Below are 19,309 nucleotides of genomic sequence, written 5' to 3' on the forward strand. Positions count from 1 at the left end.
CCTATGGGGTTGCTTCGCAAGACGAAAAAATCTTGCGAGTCCCCGCGGGTTTTTTTCGCTCCCCCCCCCCTTTTCCTAAGCCGCTAAGCCGCCTATCAGCTGTTCCACTGATAAGCCGCTTAACAGCTGATCGTGAAAAGCTGCTAGACCGCTGTAGCGCTAATCCACTAAGCTGTCAATGGGCTTGCTTCGCAAGACGAAAAAACCGCTAGACGAAGAGAATCGCGGAACGGATTCTTTTCGTCTTGCGAGGCACCACTGTACTTGCACGTTGACGTGCTTTCAAACTGCTAGGTGGGCAGGAGTAGGGACCAAGCAACGGGATCTCACCCCATCGCGGGGATTCGAACCACCGACCTTCTGATCGGCAAGACCTAGGCTCTGTGGTTTAACCCACAGCGCCACCCGCATCCCTCAAAAGGTGGAAATGCCACCTAAATAAGACCTCCCCATAAGACATGTGTGGGGACCCTCAGGCTCCCTGTAGCTGGTCCTTGGGACTCTCCCCAGGTGACACCTCTCCCCCAGATGCACACCCTCCCTGTTTGCTTTTGGGCTCCTGAGCTGTGATAATGCCTCTTGCTTAGAATTGCAGAGTTGGGAGGGACCACACAGGCCATCTATTTCAACCCCCTGCAATGCAGGAATATTTTGCCCAAGGTGGGGCTCAAACCCACAACCCTGAGATTAAAAGTATTATGCTCTACCAACTGAGCTGTCTCAAGCTCATCTCAGCGGAGGACAGAGAGGGGTGCATGAGCATATAAGGAAACTAGCCAAGTGTACAAATATAACATTTACATATGTGGCCCCTGGCTCCACCTGCTGCTGGAAGGTTGTCCAGAAGCGCATGCAGCTGTCTGGCTGAAAAAACATTCCTGCAGGACCATGCAGTCCACAGTCCAAGACTGTTGTGCCACACCACTGAACAAGGCTAGGCTAGGGCTGAGGGTGGTTAAGCCTGAATCTAGGCCAGGTGGGTTTCCCAAACCAGGGTGCGGGAGAGGGGGAGTGTGGGGTCCTCCAACTGAGGTCAGTTCCCAGAGTTAGAAGATGGAGCCTGGATTTCAGGGGGCTGGACTAGATGACCCTCAAGGTCCCTTCCAACTCTAAAATTCTATGGTTCTATGAAATGCTGAAAGCAGAGAATACTGTCCTGTTGGCAACAAAAACATTCAGTGCCTGGGGAGGTAATGGTGGTGGTGAGAATGTGCTAAGCTGGTTGCACAGTGTTGAGTGAGGGGGGAGAGTGATCTATTCACCTAAGGCAGTGGTTCTCAAACTTCGTTCTCTGGGCCACACGAAATATTTCATTGAAAAGAAATACATTGGAAAACACAACTAGGGCTGTCCTCAGTATCACTTGATGCTCTTGCTCACATTTTGAAAATATATCTATCCATATTCTACAAATATTTTTTTTTTAAATATATTATACTACACTGAAATGTTCATGTGTTTCCTTGATTGTCCTTGAATCTTCCCACCACACTGGCCATCCTCTTCTGCCACACCAGTGTGTGCACTACCACTAACTGAAGATATATTCCCCCACTAAAAAAGGCAACGGGCGAGTCTTGTCCTTGCTTTTCTGGCAATTGGCCTGTTTTGAAATCTGCTGTCCGGGTAAGAGAGAAAGTATTTATATCAGATCTGGCCAATCAAGAGATTTTGTTCTGAGAGGAACAGGGAACATGGTCTTCTCAGTGGTGGCCACGTAACTGCAAAGATTTATTTTGAGTGAGCCCAGGCAAGCCCCATCCTCCAAATATTTAAACAAGCCTCAAATACCTATCATTTAGCCTTTGCGGGCAAATTTAGGAGTTGGGCTGTAGGTGCTATCCTGATTATTAATGTTATGCTAGGTTACTGTTACTGTATTGTTAGTACCAAATGTGAATATTGCTTGAATGAACTCAATGTTTTGCTATTATGTTGTATTTGTGCACTGGTGGATATAAAGTTCATAAACTGCATTGGGAGGTATGGTTTTGTTTCTTTGTGTTTTTAGCATGAAAAGCAATCTTTATAAAACAAATGTTGCTTGCCTATTAAAAGGGTTCCATACCCCTTTGGGCCTGCAGTGGGTTGTGAGGCCTATGGAAAAATAGTCCTGGGTAGCTGCATGACTCCAGCCTGCAACCTGAACTTTCCGTGTTCAAGCTCCAAAGTCTCCAAAGAGCCCACTTGCTTCCAATCTCCTTCGGTGGCCTTCAGCAAGCCTCCCGCTTTCTACCAGAGGCCCTCCATCTGCCATATGGGGGTAATAATACTGCAAACATACAGATAATGATACTTGCAGAAGGGCTGCCAGCTGAGATAAATATATGTGAAGTGTTTCCTGCTGGTTTTCTACACGGCAGTGAAAGAAAAGCATAAAAAGCCAGGGATGGCCCTCCAGATGCTGTTAAGACTCCGACCCCCATATAAACCCCAGCCTGCGAGGTCAATAGGGATCACAGGAGTTGGAATCCATCAACATTCAGAGGGCCACCAGATTTACATATTGTTTCTACAGCTCGGTGAACTACAAGAAAACTCCACCTGAAGCAAAATGAGCAGGCTGGAGGACTGCAGGTGTGGCTCAAAGTGTACAACAGGTGTTTTTGAATGCCAACCCATCATCAGTCCTGCTGGCCAGCATGTCCCAATGCATCAGGGATGGTAGAAGCTACAGTCCAGCAAGTCTAGAGGGCCACAGGTTCTCCATCTAAAATGGAAAACATGCCAAAACCCACATTCACATTTTGAGCTGGAGGACCAGCGTCAACTTGTTTTGACTCAGCAAGGCACACCATGCTTTCTCCAGCCCACCTTCCGAGGGTGATGTTCCCTGGGCACTCCCTTTCTTAAAAGGGGGCACTACCCTTTTGTAGCGTAAGGCTTACACCTGAACACTGAAGACCATTCTGCTGTGATCTACTCCAACTTTTAAGGGAAAATATATGCAATTCTAGTCCTTTTGCTACATTAATATATTTACTTATATGCTTTCTTACCCACCCTCCACTGTGAGGTCCTAGAAGAGGCCACTGCAATGCAATCATGCTTCCAATTGTAAAACCGTTTGTAAACAATTGTAAAAATACAATGCAAAACCATTTCAAACAAAAGCAGCAAGGTACAAATTAAGCAAAAACAGAAATACCTTAACTGTCAAAGGCTGGGGTAAAGATCTGCATCTTCAGAATACGGCAAAAACTATGCACCAAAGGTGCTTGATGCACCTCTCTGGGGAAGGAGCTCCACAACTTGGGGGTTGCCACAGAGAAAGCCCTGTCCCAGACAGCCATTCCTGACACTTCTGAAGGTGGCAGTATTACCAAGAAAAAACCCTCCACTGATCTTAGCACTCAAGAGGGTCTCTGTGGGGATTGTGATAGGGAAAAGGGCATTTATTTTATTTACAACAGGATGGAAGCAGCTTTTCAGACATTTGGGGCCTAGACACCAACGTGAGCACCTTGCATTGGGCCTGCAAATCTTGATGTTTCAAGGGCACACTTCAAATATTCCTGGGCAACACTACACCATTTCTGAACGGTTCAGGGACAGCCTAGGATGTTAGAAATATGCCTTGGGGCGGTGATCAAAGAAAAGAAGCAAGATTGCCAGCACATTCCTCTGCAAGTATTTGTGGTACAACGTGTACGAAAAGGAGATCTTAAAATAACTTTTCAAAGCTCATTTGTCCCAGCTGGCGGGGCCCACGGCACACACGCTGCAGGGGAAACCTTCCAGAAAATGGCCCACAAACAATAGAAGAGGTGTGGCAAGGCATAGCTTAGTGGTAAAGCACTGTCTAGGTGTTGCAAGGTTAAATGCCTCACAACTCCAGATAAAAGTGCCTCAGGGACAACTTGCACGGCTCCACAAGCAAAATATGGCACAGATCTTCAAGGACTGTACCAATTTAACTGCAGGCGAGAGACTGTGTGCTTGAATACTACTACCAGATTTGGAAGGCATTGGTGCTGGATGCAGGCAGTCTGGCCCCTGGTTAACAGCTTCAGGGACACACAGAAGGCATGGAGGCAGGATCACTTTTCAGCCTGAGGGTCTGAATAATAAAATCCCTTCAGAGCAGGATTGGAGCAAAAGTGGAAGCAGCCAACACCCACCCACTCCCCTAAAAAAAACCAGTGATGTGCTTGCAGGATGCGATCCTTAGAAACTAGAGTCATAGAAAGCTGCCTTACTATGGCAAAAAGGCTAGTATTGAGGCACAGTAAAGATAAATCTATGGCCCCCTTTAGTCAATGGATTGAACATATGACAGCACTCGCAATGTATGAACAACTTGCTTACAGATGTAGCCTTTCTACGGAAAAATATAACAATATTGGGAAAGCTTTTATAAAAAATATAATAGGTTATAAATAACCATATATGTATTTGGATGATAACATTATATACCTGTCAGATGCTGCTGGTGGTTGCTCACAAGTAACCAGGCAGGACTCCAAACCTGTCTTTTACAGGTTTTTATTGTGAAAACTATTTACAGTGCAGATCTCCAAAGTGCATGTCCGTCTTAGTCACTTACAAAATCCGGGAGTCGCCCCTTCCGGCTTCTCCCCCAACATAAGAACTTCGACACCCCAAGCCTCCGCCTCCCTTCCTTGTGTTTTACCCTTCTGCGCAAGCTGGGCGACGGAAGAGGCGTGCGTCCCTCCTGGCCAGCCTGGCTAGGTGAGGCACTGGGGCTCTCCGCAGCATCCTCAAGCCCTTTCCCCTCTTCTCCACTGAAGGGGTGGCTTTCCCCACCAATGGAAGAAGAACTGCTCCTCAGGAGTTTTGGAAGCTCTCTGTATCCCAACGCCCCCCTGCCTCCCTCCCCTGTTCCGATGGCAGTTCCCTGACAATACCTGTATACTAAACAAGCATATATGGAATACAAGTTGTTTGCATGTATAGTATATAATATACCTTTAATTTCATTTTCTTCTGTATTTTCTTTTTATTTTGTTTAATTTACTAAATTTACTAGTAAATCTGTATTTACTAAATTTTGTTTAATTAAAATATTATAAATTAAAAAATTAAAGGAAAAAAAATAGAAAGCTGACTTATATCAGATTGTTATTCCATCTAGTTCTGTATTGTCAACACTGGCTGACAATAATTCTCTAAGGTTTCCAGAAGGGAATCTTTTCTAAATCCACCTGGAGATGTTGAAGGCTGACCTGGGATCTGTATCTCCTCTACCACTGAGCAACTGCCCTTCCTCCTAGAAGGAGCCTGATCTGAAGGCCAAAGAACATGCAAGCAGATGTGGAACCTGACAAACAGGGAGGGAGGAGGCAGGCAGCAAGACAGACAACACAGATTCTGGAATATAAAAATAACTCAGAACAAGCCCCAAAGCTGGCCGTTACATGGGCCATGACTTGGCTCTGAGCTCAGGAAGAAGCAGCCGAATATCCGCCAGGCATGCACATGTGACGTCATGTTGGGCCTGTGGGGACAACATTCTTCCACTATTCTGCAGCGTGAAGTGGCCCGCCAGCAGACAGACTGGGAGAGCCTCTCCGATTTGAGTCTCCTTCGACCACGGGGCAGGGAACCCAAGGGCAGAGTTTTCTTCTAAGCAACCTGCCGATGGTGGGCAAGGCCAGAGGCAGAAGTCGGCCGAGCAAATCATGCGACTTTTAACTTGGGACATTGGGCTAGTTTCGGCTCATGCCCATCCATCCAGGCAACGAAGGGGCAAAGCGGGGCCAGTGAGGGGTCTGGCTCAGCAGGCCTAAGGAGGGGCCAGAGGGCTGAAGAAAGAGGCCTGGAGAGGCTGGAGGGTTCGCCATACCTGCCTATTGCCAAACAGAACTTGGATACTTGATTTCACCCCCTTTTTTGCCTTCACAAAGCCTTTGGAACATGCAAGGGGTGGTATTTAGAGGGCATTGTGAGCTTCAGAACCTCAAGGGATCATAACTGCGAAACACATTGTTATGTAGATCGCTGTGAAAGCTTCACTTGTAGTGTTCAGGAGAAATGTTGGGAGAGGTCTTGGAGCACAAATAGTGGCCTTTGCTGTCAAAAAACAGACAGCGCAGCCCAAGGTGAGGGGAAGGAGTGAGGGAAGTGCCACACCAGGAACAAGGAGGAAAGAAAGACTGACATCCAGATCTGCTGCCTTGAGGATCTTGCTGCCTCAGGCGGTTGCCTCACCTTGCCTCATGGGTGGGCCGGCTCTGCTGAAGCCTGGGCCGGGGAACCTTTCTCAGCCCAGGAGCCACATTCTCTTCTGGAAAAACTTCCAGGGGCAACATGCCAGTGGAGGAGGAGCAACAAGAAACCTTTGTGCAGGAGGCTGGCTGCCACACACAAACACTCTCTCTAGCCTCCATTCCAGCCAAGCCAAGTACTCATGGAGGATGCGAAGGAAGCCTAGCATGAGGAGTAACCTGGAAAGAGGGAGTGTGGCTTTGGGGGGGGGGAGCCTTGAGGGCCAGATAAAGATTCTTGAAGGCTAACTTTTGGCCCCCAGGCCTGAGGTTGCTCACCCCTGCCACGGCCCCAGCCGCTGTTCATGTGGCACATGGGGTTCATTTCTGGAGCTGCTGAGCAGCCCACCAGCTATCAATCAAAAAGCTCCTCTCCCTCCCTCCCTCAGTTGCTCTCTTGCCTTTCCAGAAGCAGAAGCATTTCAGCCAAAAGGAGAAGCTGAAGGAATGAGAAGGAAATGCGCTGTTGTGCTGGTGATGAGGAGAAGACCAAGGACTGTGAGTAAGCTGCTTTGAAAAACAGGAGTGTCTTACGAGAACTGACAGGCAGGCGAGGAAGCGGGGTGTGGATGAAAAGAAAAGAAAACCGGGGCTCCTGCAGATTTCCGGTTAACAGCCATTTCTGGAGGGAGGTTATTGTGGTGGCACCTTCCACAGTACTCTGGTCAAGCACTCAACTAAGATGCCACACAAAAGGAAGGAAAAACTAACACTCAGGGCGTCAGACAGCAGATGGGCAGTGAGTCGGTAATAATCCCCCCCCCACCATCCATTCCTCTCCAAATGTTCTCCCACCTCAACCTACTGCTCCCATCAAACATTGTAGGACTGCAACGCCAATCAGCACCAGCCAGCATGGGCAAGGGTCACAGCTGATGGGAGTTGTATTCACCAAAAAACATCTGGGGGCAGCAGGCTGGGCAAGCTTGTTTTACTTCAGGGGTGGGGAACCTTTTTCAGCTGGTGGGCCACATTCCTTTCTCAGCAGCCTTCTGAGGGCCACATGACAGTGGTGCCCGGGCCAAAGACAAGCAGAGGAGCAGATATATTTTACCTTTCTACAGCAGGCTTGTTCCTACTGGCACCCCTCTCTGTCCTCCACCCAGGCACGCAAGTGGCGTTAGCCAGGTGAAACACACACAAGGAGGGTTCAAATGCATGGCTGAGGGTCTGACAGAGGGTCCAGGGGGGCCATATTCAGACCCTAGGCCTGAGGTCTCCCACCCCTCTTCTACCTAAGGCCAAGGGGTAGAGGATCGGCTGCAAACCAGCCTGACACAGATAGCCCTGGTCGATGCCAGGCTTGGCCTCCTGCCCTCAACCGTTTTTCCTCCTCCCCTCAGAGACACAGCAGCCGTCTGTGCTTGCTGTTTGCTTGAATCCTCTCCTCCAAATTCACAGGCCTCCCTTGTGCCTGCCGCTGCTCCTCCCCACCCCCTGCCAGCCCACAAGAGCCAGCTGCCTCAGCTGGAAGCTAAGCAATCGGAACCTGGGAACCCAGCCAAAGCTCTTACAGATGCGTCTAGCTTGAATCTGCAGGGGGGGGGGGCTCAGCTGCATGGACGGCTGCTCCTCCCCACTCCTCTGGCGAAGGAAGGGCGAGGGGGAAATGAGGGGACCGCTTCTGGTGCCAGAGAAAGCCCAAGGAATTTGCTGTGTGTGGCTAGCCCTCACCAGCACTGCAGCCTCCAGCCACCAATAAATCCAAGAAACACAAAGAGGGGGAGCGTGGGGGTGGGGGAAAGGGCCTCAAGAGGTCACCTAAGTCCACAACTGCTGCACCAAAGAAGGATTAATTAGGCTTGAGCCGCTCTTGACATATGTTTATGCAGGTCTATATTTAAAAACTTCCACTGATGGAGAAAGGAAGGAACTCCACGGTTTCTGTTTGGCAACCACTTCCAAGAAATGTTGTGGATATTTTTCTGGCTATCCTAGACCACAAAGCTGGGAAAGGCCACAATCAAATGATCTCACCAGGTAGATCCCATACTTGAAAGCATCCCTTGCCAACCCTCATACCATTCTCCAGAAACCTCCAAAAGGAGGACATGCTGGTTTCTGAGCTGGTTCCCATGTTCTGTGTACCCTTCAAGGTACTGGATGAACAGATCAGTTTATTTTTCTGTCCATTTGGGGTTTGTTCATTTTTGGGTCCATTTCGTGCCACTTCTGCATTAACCCTTGGATGGTGGTGGTTGTTTAAACACAAAAATTTGTATTTCAAGATTTTTGCAACCTTTCCCTGCAGACCCACTTATAGTGGTGCACAAAGCACTCTGCGCATAGCCTTGCTACACACGCAACCGCTCCTTGCATTCCCCTTACCTTTCATTCCCTGGCTGGAACTCCGAGAGTAAGGAGGGCCTCCTCCGCTGCGGCTGCAAGATAGACCCAGGGGGAAGGTGAGAAGGGTAGTCCCTGGAATGGTGCTGATACTCCAAGAGTCCCACATCCTGAGCAAAAAGGGAGGGGGGAGAAAAGAGACAGGATTTGCAGAGGCTTTCACATAGGTTGCAGCTGCCTATTACACACTCTCAATCTTCCCCACAATAGGACTGTGTGCCCTCCACACTAAAAGCACACCCTCAAAAGATTCTGTAGCAAGGGAATATGCATTTTGTGACCCGCATACACTATGCAAGCTTACATCTAACAATTTCTATAATTTCTATGATTTATTCTGTTTGGGGTATTTTGCATCATTGTTTTGCCAGTCGTGGGGGGGGGGGGCAGGGGTGAGCAAGAAGCTGTGAAGCAAACCAAAGCCCCTCTGGAAACCACAAAAAAATCTATTTTTATTATGCCACCACTCATTTTTGACAGGTATCACACATGAACTTTTCAAACTTACCTCTGCAGCCTCTAAAAACCAGAAACATGTTTGCTTTCACCCTTCTTTAACCAATAAAAGGAAGATTGGTGGTGGGGGGGGAGATAATCTTATGATGTAAGAAAGAAAGTGCTCCTGTTCCCTTATTGGGTACCCAAGAGCCCATATAGAGTCCTTTTGTAGGTTCTCTATAGGTAGGGGAAAATAACAGAAACCAACTAGAGAATATTGAGAAGCAAAGCAGACAGTAAGTCTGATCTTTATTAACTGTTGCAACAGGGTGCTCCCCTCACACGCAGAAAAGGAGGATGACCCTAAACAAAGGTGTGCCCGCCCTTATAAAGACATTTTAAATTGCCCGCCCTGGAGTCCAAGACCACCCCCAGAAACATCATTCCTACATCACAAAAGAGGCAGTCTACAACAGAAATCTGAATGTGTTGTTTATCTTATGTGTGGCAAGTTACCTGATTGCATTATCTGGGTTTTGGCCACTCTTTTGTTATTATAACTACTTAATTCCTGAATCTAGGTCACACCCTGTTCATATCTTGAATGTGCCCTTAAGACAGGATTTGTGAGGAAAGAGACAATGGGGAGGTTTCCCACTTTGACCTTGCAGAGAAATATTTGAGGTCAATTTGTTCAGGACCTTTTCTATGGGGTTTCAGACATGTGGTTTATATATAGTTATGAATATATATATGGTTTATATACAGTTATGAACATATATGAGAGAGACCTTAAAATTCTTATAACAATAACAACAATAAAAGCTGACATTCCCAGAAAGTTTAGTTCTGAATCAGAGACCAAGAGACCATGCAGAGACCTGACCATAGCGATCAATTTCTTCAGATGTTAGGAATGTATTAAACAGCCTCACACAAAGCTGGCTGTCCAGCTCAGCACTGTCCACAATGACTGGAAGCGGCACCCCACCATTTCACAAAAGGGTCTCTCTCATCCCTACCTGGTGGGGTGGGGTGTTGAACCTGGCACCATCTGCAAGCAAAGCAGACGCCCTACCACTGAGCCCTGGCCTTGGCTTCCTGCAGAGGATTACCACTGAGGAGAACCTTGTCAGAAAGCCTGGAGGGCTGCTGCCAGTCAGTGCAGACAATATTGAGCTAGATGGACCATTGTAAAAGAAGAAGCAAAGTCTCAAAGTGGTATTAAAAACAAGTCTTAATAGTCCGAGATACAGTGTCTTGATAGCAGAACCTGTGTCTTGTGCCCCTAAGAAAGGTTGTCAACAATCAAAATGGCCAGACATTTTATTGTTCTGTTATTTGATCAAGACCTACACTTCAGTACCACCTTCCTTTCGCTTTTCGGTACCATTCTGCACACATGCACACACTTCCCCACCCCGTCGCCAGACTATCACTATCCTGCCTTTCCTTCAAGAAACTCAAGATGGCTCTCCCTTCCCCATTTCACCTGTTGTAAACAAAATCTGCCCTTTTTCCCCTTATGGGGTATCCAAGAGCCCATATAGAGTCCTTAAGTGGGTTCCCTATCGGTAGGAGAAAACAACAGAGGCCAACCAGAGAATACTGAGAAGCAAAACAGATAGTAAGCCTGATCTTTATTAAACTGTTGCAACAGGGTCCTCACTCCCCACACGCAGGAGGGAGGAGGAACCCAGAATAAAGGTGTGCCTGCCCTTAGGTAGACTTTTCAAACTGCCCACCCTCAAATTCCAGACCAACCCCAGAAACATCATACATACATGACAGAAGGGGTGTAGCCCAGGACCCCCCCCCCCCTATACATCATAAATACATCACAGAAAGAGGTGGTTTGCAGCAAAAACCTGTCTGGCAGAAAACCTGTCAATGGTCACTGATTGGATCACAGGGCCAGGCTGGCCATTCTTTTGTAATGATAAACTCTTCATTCCTCAGCCAGGTCACAGGCTCACCCTATTCACATCTTCAATGTGGCCTTAAGGCAGGATTTGTGATCACAGAGACAATGGGGAGGTTTTTCCATTTCCTCCCTCCTTGCAGAGAAACATTTGGTCAGTTTGGGAGAGTCAAAATGGTTTCAGGGCTGTCTTCATGTGCTGTTTCAGACATGTGGTTTATGTATTTATGTACGTGTTTGCCTTGTACATTTAATTTATATATTTGAGACCTTAAATTCTTATAATACACCCACACAACAACCCTGTGAGGTAGACCAATCCAAGGGCACTCAAGTGAGCTTCACAGTTGAGTGGGGATTTGAACCCTGGTCTACCAGTCCAGGGCCAACAACTGGCTCTGCTTCACAACTCAAAAGGGTTCCTTGGGCCATACATCAAAGAGTTTCCTGAAGGAAGATCATTTGAAAAAGCTCTGACCTGAGCCATTTGCCATTATCTCAAGGATGTCTCTTCAAACACTCTCAGAAGGGGAATATTTGTTTCAGAGAGGGCAGGATGGAGGTGCTATTTTATTAAAAGGCACATCTATCTCATTCCTAGACCCCTCCAAAAAGGCGAGGGCTCCCTCAGTTTAATTAACTGAAAAGCTCTCTGCCACACCTATTAAACACCTTGATACCTCAGCTGTTCCTTATTAGCCAACAGGAAAGGGAGGGGAGATGCTGTGCAAAGAACAAAGAGCAAATTATTTAGAACCTAGGCCAAAGCCACATGATACCAAGAGCAATTTCATTAAAAAATGGAAGACCTGGCAGCCATAACGGAGTCACCATGCAAAAATCCATGAGGAAGGTAAGTCAGTATTTTAGCCGAGCCACAGGGGGATTTTAAAATCTCTCTTAAAAATCCCTTAAAAGAACCTGAAAAGGGGGGGGGGGGGAATCCTGATGTTGTGGATTTGGGGGCAGCTTTTCTTAAAAATCTTTTTACACCCACCCCCACACCCCCTCCTCACACATACAGCCAAGCGTATTGTGGAACCAAGATTCATCATACACAAACCTGTTTATAGGTCTGAAAGGTAAAGGACCCCTGGACTACCCTCTACCACATCCTTTTAAATTAGCCTTTGCCAACTTAGTGCCCTCCAGAACTTGACTGGACTCTCTCCCAGTCCTACCCGGAGATGCTGGGGACTGAACACTGGACTTCCTGCATGCAAAGCAGATGCTTTACCACCAAGAATTCCACCCCAGGACTGTGGACTTAGAAAACTTTTATTTCAGCAGAACTACTCTTATTTATTACTTAAAGGTAAAGAGACCCCTGACCATTAGGTCCAGTCGGGACTGACTCTGGGGTTGCAGCACTCAAGTCGCTTTATTGGCCGAGGAAGCCGGTGTACAGCTTCCGGGTCATGTAGCCAGCATGACTAAGCTGCTTCTGGTGAACCAGAACAGCGCACGGAAACGCCATTTACCTTTCAGCCAGAGCGGTACCTATTTATCTACTTGCGTTTGATGTGCTTTCAAACTGCTAGGTGGGCAGGAGCAGGGACGGAGCAACGGGAGCTCACCCCGTCGCGGGGATTCGAACCGCCGACCTTCTGATCGGCAAGTCCTAGGCTCTGTGGTTTAACCCACAGCGCCACCCGCGTCCCTGATTATTACTTAGCTGAATGCAAGCCAAGGTCTCAGAGCAGGGTTCATACAATTCAGGTGTTTACAGAACCAGAATTAGGCAGATGGTTGGATGGCCATCTGTCATGGATGCTTTAGTTGAGATTCCTGCATTGCTGGGGGGTTGGACTGGGAGACACTTGGGTCCCTTCCAACTCTGATTCTTTCTTTTGCAAGCCCCCCCCCAAAGGTGCTGTCAAAAAGAAATAAAAATATAAAGTATGAGGCAATAGCAATGGTACAGATGAAGCCCTCTGGGGTGTGCATTAAACATTTCACATTTTGTAAGAAGTGAAAACGGAACATCTATCAAGCAGATGGAAAGAGCAGACAAAAGACAAGCGTTATTAGCCACAAACCACAGCCTGGGTCTAGGTTATCAGATGCTTAAATCTTTTTGCATGGACAGCAAAAGTCTTCCTTTTCTTGGTCACGCTGAGCTCCTGCTCTGAACATGAGCTGTGCACACTTGCACACCAGACATTCCGAACTGCTCCACTTCATAGCAGCCTGCACCCAAAAGGCACCAAACAGAAACCATTCCGTAGTTTTCTAAGTCACAGTCCTGGGGTGGAATTCTATGCTGTGCCATTACCCATGTTCCAACTGCACAAACGTTTCAGCTTACCCCCCTCTCCTCTCCCTGCATGCTGTTCTCTCAACTCCCTCAAGCCAATTTCGGGGGGGCGGGGCGGAGGGAAGACCTGTATCCCTGGTCAGTAACTTTGATCATTGAATTGTAGAGTTGGAAGGGACCCCCAGGGTCATCTAGTCCAACCCCCTGCAATGCAACATGGGGCTCAAACCCACAACCCTGAGATTAAGAGTCTCATGCTCTACCAACTGAGCCATGCTAGCACCTTAGGTCACCTGTACTTTGCAGGAGGAATTCCATTGTGCTAGCATGATAAACCCACTTAAAAAAATAATAATACATGGTTAGAAAAGTGACAGGGAAATGCACTGCAAGTTGTGGGATGAACAGACAGACAGCAGAAAAGATGTGAAAATTTGAAAGTGAATCAGGATGAATGCTCATAGTAGTATAAACCTCTCCGCAAAAAAATTCTAAATAAAAGCTCAATAAAGACTGGACATAGTCTAATCTCCAAGTAAACTTTCTGCAAGCAAATCATGCCATCTGAACGGGTACTTAATACAAACAAGCACCATGTTTTGAATTAAGGCAAGAACAAAGACCCTTTGGCCCTACAGACACAAACTGTAACTGATGTGGTTGCCGCTTAGAATAGCCTCCCTCAACTTTGACCCCTCTGTTTAGACTAGGAAGACCATCTGCCTCAGCCAGCATGGCCAATGTGTCCAGGACGATGGGAGTCCAGCAGCATCTAGAGGGCCCAACAGCAGGGGAGAGCAGAGCCCTGTTCTCAGGCACGCTGAATGATCTTGTGGGAACCTTTCAAAATGCCCTCCGCTTCTCTGCCCACATCTAAACAAATCTTGCCACCCGAAAACAATTCTTCAGGTTGCTTATACAAGACCCCAAGCTTCCCTTACCACACCTCTTCATGGGAACTTAGGAGGCTGCCTTATCCTGACTCCACGGAGCTCAGGGTATCAAGCAGTGGTCTCTCCCAACCCTATCCAGACCTTCTGCATGCAAAGCAGTGGCTCTGCCGTGGAGCTCCAGCATTTCCAAGAGCAATGAGCAAGTGCAGCTGCTGGGAGAAGCCACCATCTTTCATCCACTTTTGGCATTTGGAGCAGGGAAGCATTCTATGAATGGGAGGCTGGGGATTAAAATGACTAATTTTCCTGGCATCCCAAGAAGGAGAAATCTTTAAAATACTTTTCTTTTGTCTCCCCCGCCCTTCTCTGTCTCTCTCTTGCTTTCTTTCCACCAAGTAACTGTAAAATATATATTATTACTTGACAGCCCCAAAAGCTCAGCTTTGATATTTCCTGACATTTCTGTCTTCATGGGAAGCTCCCAGCTGGAACTGAACCACCAGTGTGCCAGCCTGGCTTGCCTTTTCCTTGTTGCTTAGCCTAACACCACCACAATAAAATCTTGTTTGTAGCAGAGCAGAGGGCCATGCTGAGTCCGGCCAAAAGGAGGAGAAAGACGACATGGTGGTATCTGTAGAAGAACCAATTGAGTCAATCCTGAAAGTATTACAAGAGAGAAACAAATTTGGCAAGGTAGCAGGCCTTAAGATTAATAAAGATAAAATCAAAATCTTGGTTAAAAATATGAATGATGCAAGTAAAAATAAATTACAAGATGTGTCTGGATTAAAGACTGAAAGGAAGGCTAAGTATTTAAGTGTAAATCATATAGATCTGTTTAAAGATAATTATTTAAAATTATTTATTTATATATAAATAAAAATTAAGCAGTTGTATTTTTTCTAAATAAATAAATGAAACACATGCTGCCGGGAGAGGGATTGTAAACAGTAAGGTCAGGAGAAAAAGGGACAGAGAAAAGCACAAATAGTGATAATTACATTTTTAACAGTGACCATTCATGAATACACCATGCTAATAACACAACCAGTACTGGTAAGCCATTAGCATATGTAATGTGATGAAAATCCATTGTGCTGATTCAATCCGCAAGGGATAGCATTTGAACCTCCTGATTAATTATCATTCAGCAGTTTTCAAGTCTCTCTTTGAAGCTCCTCTCTGCTACTTTGGCCACTGCAAGGTCAGTTGCTGAGGGCCTGAGAAGCTGAACTGTTCCCCAACTTGTTTTTCAATATTGCCATTTCTGATACCAATTTTGCATCCAATTATTGTCTTGCACTGAGACTGGACTGTTTCTTCTATGTAGAATACAGAAGGTCACTGTCAGCACTTTCAGAAAATGAGCAGGTAAATGAACCTCTGATGATGTAGATGACATTATTAGGTCCCATAAAAGCGTTGCCATGACATGGGGAACAAAGTTGGCATCTGGATCTGCTAATGTGACCTGCTAGTTAAATAGCTGTTTTAGGTTGGGGATGGGGAGCAGGACTGTATCAAGGCAAACACAGGTCCCTGTAAAAGAGAAGCATCCTTGTCTAGGATGAGCTGTAGGTAACTGAGGATACCTTTCCATGGCTTTAGTGTCTGTGGTTGTAAATCACTTTGAATCATTTCTGTGAGTAAAATGACCAAGAAATATTAATAATAAAAATGACAAGAACTGGGAGCTGTAAGTGACAACGGGTCCCTTTTTATTCACGTTAATAAATTAAAAAATGAATAAAGGGCAAAACTACCATATTGACTGAAACACCTTGTCAAAAAACTGGGGTCGTCCAATACACGGGTAGTGGCGGGGGGGGGGGGGCAGCAGCACGCCTGCCAGCCAGTTGGTTGGTGGGAGCGCAACTTCCCCTGATGCAGGAAACGATCTAGGGAGTGTCTCCTGCCCGCAGCTGCATTGGGGGGAGAAGCTCAACAGCTTTGGGCCATCTCCCCTCATTTTCTTAAAACTGAGTCCCATAAATTGGGGGGGGGGGGGTCCTTATACATGGAGGCACCTTATAGATGGAAAAGTATGGTATTTCCACAAATTTAGCACAGGTCTCTTTGTGATATGGGTGTCAACCAATAAGTAGCACCCATGCCAAACCTCCACAGCAAACTTGAATAACTCATCTTTTCCCTGACTTGGTGGCTAGCATTAAAATCTCAACTGACTCACTTCCCTCTCCCAACCATTTCTGCTTACCCCTACTCACTGAAAACCTGCGCACCCTAAAAATAAAGGGGGGAAAGTAATACCCTTCAAGCACTATTTTCTTCAGGGAGAGATAAGTCTACTCTTGCAGGAAGCCACATGGAGTCCTGCCTGGGTGTCCTGCATGGGACAGCAAAGGCAGGAGACTGAGCAAGATCAAGGCTCATGGTTCTTTGGTTTTAAAAAAATCAATAAAGGAAAAGCAGCACTAAAAAGATGAAGAAATTAAGGAAAGTCCCAACTCTCTGAGTTCTGGCAAGAAGACCAACTTCCCAAAAAGCAACTGCCATCTTTAGAATAAAACCACAGCAACTGCAACAACATAGATGTAAACTTGTCTGCCAGAACTTCCTTTGTGCCCCACATAATTATTACCGTATTTTTCGCTCTATAAGACACACCAGACCACAAGACGCACCTAGTTTTTGGAGGAGGAAAACAAGAAAAAAAATATTCTGAATCTCAGAAGCCAGAACAGCAAGAGGGATCTCTGCACAGCGAAAGCAGCGATCCCTCTTGCTGTTCTGGCTTCTGGGATAGCTGCGCAGCCTGCATTCGCTCCATAAGACGCACACACATTTCCCCTTACTTTTTAGGAGGGAAAAAGTGAGTCTTATAGAGCAAAAAATACGGTAGTTGCAGCATTACACTTGTTTCCTGACTTCATTTCAAGGAGTTTGGGGGCAGCCTGGGAGTCTCTCATCCACACCTCAGGCAGACCTCCTGCCTCCTTCACTTCAATGATGTTAAATGGACTATTCAGACCAGCCAACCTGTTGCCATCCACGTTTCAGGCTACAACACCCATCTTTCCTAAATACTGGTAAAGCTGGCTGAGACCGAAGAGAGTTGTAGTCCAAAACATCAGGAACAAAACAGGTTGGAAAAGGCTGGTTCGGGTCACAGCACACAGGCAGGTCCCCATTGTGAACCCTTAAGCTTCAGGCTTGTTCCGTGCAACAGCAGCCAGTCCTTTGTGGTAGTCAAACTGGGTTCTTCTGTCTCATCAGAACAGACAGAGAGCCTGCTGGATCAGGCCAATGGCCCATCTAGTCCAACTTTCTGTTCTGACAGTGGCCAACCTGATGCCTCGGTGGGAAGCCTACAAAGAGGACCTGAGCACAACAGCACCTTCCCCACTGGTGATTCCCAGCATCTGTAATCCAGAGGCATGTTGCCATTGACAGCGAAGGAAGAACAGTGTGGCTCATAACCATCAACAACATGATCCTCCAAGAATTTGTCTAATCCTCTTTGAAAGCCATCCAGGTTGGCAGCCATCTTGTGGGAACAACTCCCCTAGTTTAACAATGAGTTGTGTGAAGCAGTACTTCCTTTTGTCTGTCCTGAGTCTTCCAATATTCACCTTCCTTGGATGTCCCCAAGTTTTAGGGCTATAAGAGAGAAAGAGCTTTCCTCCACCACTTTCTCCAGGCCAGGCCTTGGTGGTGATCACACCAAGCTTCCCCTTAACTGTTGTATTCCCAGTTTTGGTGAATTTGCTCCTACGGTCATCACGACAAGCCACATTTGCATCCAGCCTTTCCTCCAAAACATGCAAGAGCTGTATGGTTGGGGAAGTCCCTTCTGAAAGGAGCTTGGCCCTTACATTACAGTCTTTCAAGCAGTCTTTGCCAAACTAGCACTCTCCAGGAGTTTGGACTTCAACTCACACCAGCCTCACCAGCATGGCTAGGCTAGCTAGGGCTGATGGGAGTTGTAGTTCAAAACAATTGGAAGGCGCCTAGTTTGAGTAGGCTGTCTTAAAGACTTATTTTTTCAGTGCTGCCTTTCCCAAAAAGTAAAGCTGGCTCATGTGATCAGAGCTGATTTCTGTTACGTATACCAGTCTGAAATGCCTATGCATCTAACGTGGTCCTAAAAGGCTGACTGTGAATGCTTAAACAAATGTAGGAAACTCTCTCATTTCAATCTCCTGAGATCACTGTGAGGTCCAGGACCGGTCAGTAACCTTCACAGTCAGGCAGGGAATTTAACTTGGGTGTCCCTGGTCTAAGCGCAGCATTTCATGTGCTACAGCTACAGGTCAGCACAATACATTTAAGGGAGTTTGTGAAGGGACTCAAGTATTCCCAAGGGTTTGACATCTTGAAATTTATCAACGGAGGACAATGGCTCCAGCACTAATGCATGGAGACCTCTAAGATAGCAGCACTGTATTTCAAAACAGACGGGCCCGTTTGCGCAAGAACTGGCCACACAGTGGTTTTTTCCAGAGGTTTGAGGCTACTGCCAAAATATGTGGTGGTGCTCATTAGTTTAGAGAGAGATTAGACAAATGTATGGAAGATAGGTCTATCAGCTGCCAGAAAACATAATGGAAACTCCATGCACAAAAGCATTATGCACAGTTGTACCTTGGATCCCAAACGCCTTGCAGGTCAAACATTTTGACTTCCGAATGCTGCAAACCCAGAAGTGAGTGTTCCGGTTTGCAAATGGAACGGAACTTCCATGTCTTCCGATTGGCTGCAGGAGCTTCCTGCAGCCAATTGGAAGCCGCACCTTGGTTTCCAAACATTTGAAAGTTGAACAAACTTCCAGAATGGATTCCGTTCGACTTCCAAGGTACGACTGTATCTGAAAATCAGTTGCTGGGGGGCAACTGGAGGGCTCTCCTTCCTGTACAACCAGCTTGTAGACTTCCATAGCTGCGAAGAGATGTAGCTCAGTGGGAGAGCATCTGCACTGCAAGCAGGAGGTCCCAGTCTCTATCCCTGGCATCTCCATGTAAGGCTAGGAATATGGAGAGCTGCTGCCAGTCAGTGGACCAACGTTCTGAGTCAGTATAAGGCAGCTTCCTGTGTTCCCGGAGGCAGCCAACCCACTTTAGGCAGCTGGTTGCTGGACTGGGGGGAACTCTGCCCTGCCCTTGCAGGCCTCTTCTTACACTCACAGAAAAAACCTGGGTGTGGGTGGGTGTAAAGCTCATTGCATGTGACTGATAGAGGAATGTGCAGGAGAGGAGAACTGACCAAT

The 19,309-nt window shown here is 46.8% G+C and overlaps 1 protein-coding gene across 16 annotated transcripts in view; it reads right to left on the reverse strand.

The window, feature by feature from the left end:
• The window catches only part of NCOR2 (nuclear receptor corepressor 2), a 355,660-nt gene that overhangs the window by 240,714 nt on the left and 95,637 nt on the right, over positions 1–19,309 (reverse strand). For all 16 annotated transcript variants that reach the window (XM_028709377.2, XM_028709372.2, XM_028709364.2 and 13 more), the window contains exon 3: positions 8,556–8,683. In XM_028709377.2, the coding sequence (XP_028565210.2) occupies positions 8,556–8,683 (128 nt within the window). The remainder of the gene's footprint in view (positions 1–8,555; positions 8,684–19,309) is intronic.

This window comes from Podarcis muralis, chromosome 16, assembly GCF_964188315.1.
Source record: "Podarcis muralis chromosome 16, rPodMur119.hap1.1, whole genome shotgun sequence".
Lineage (NCBI taxonomy): Eukaryota > Metazoa > Chordata > Lepidosauria > Squamata > Lacertidae > Podarcis > Podarcis muralis.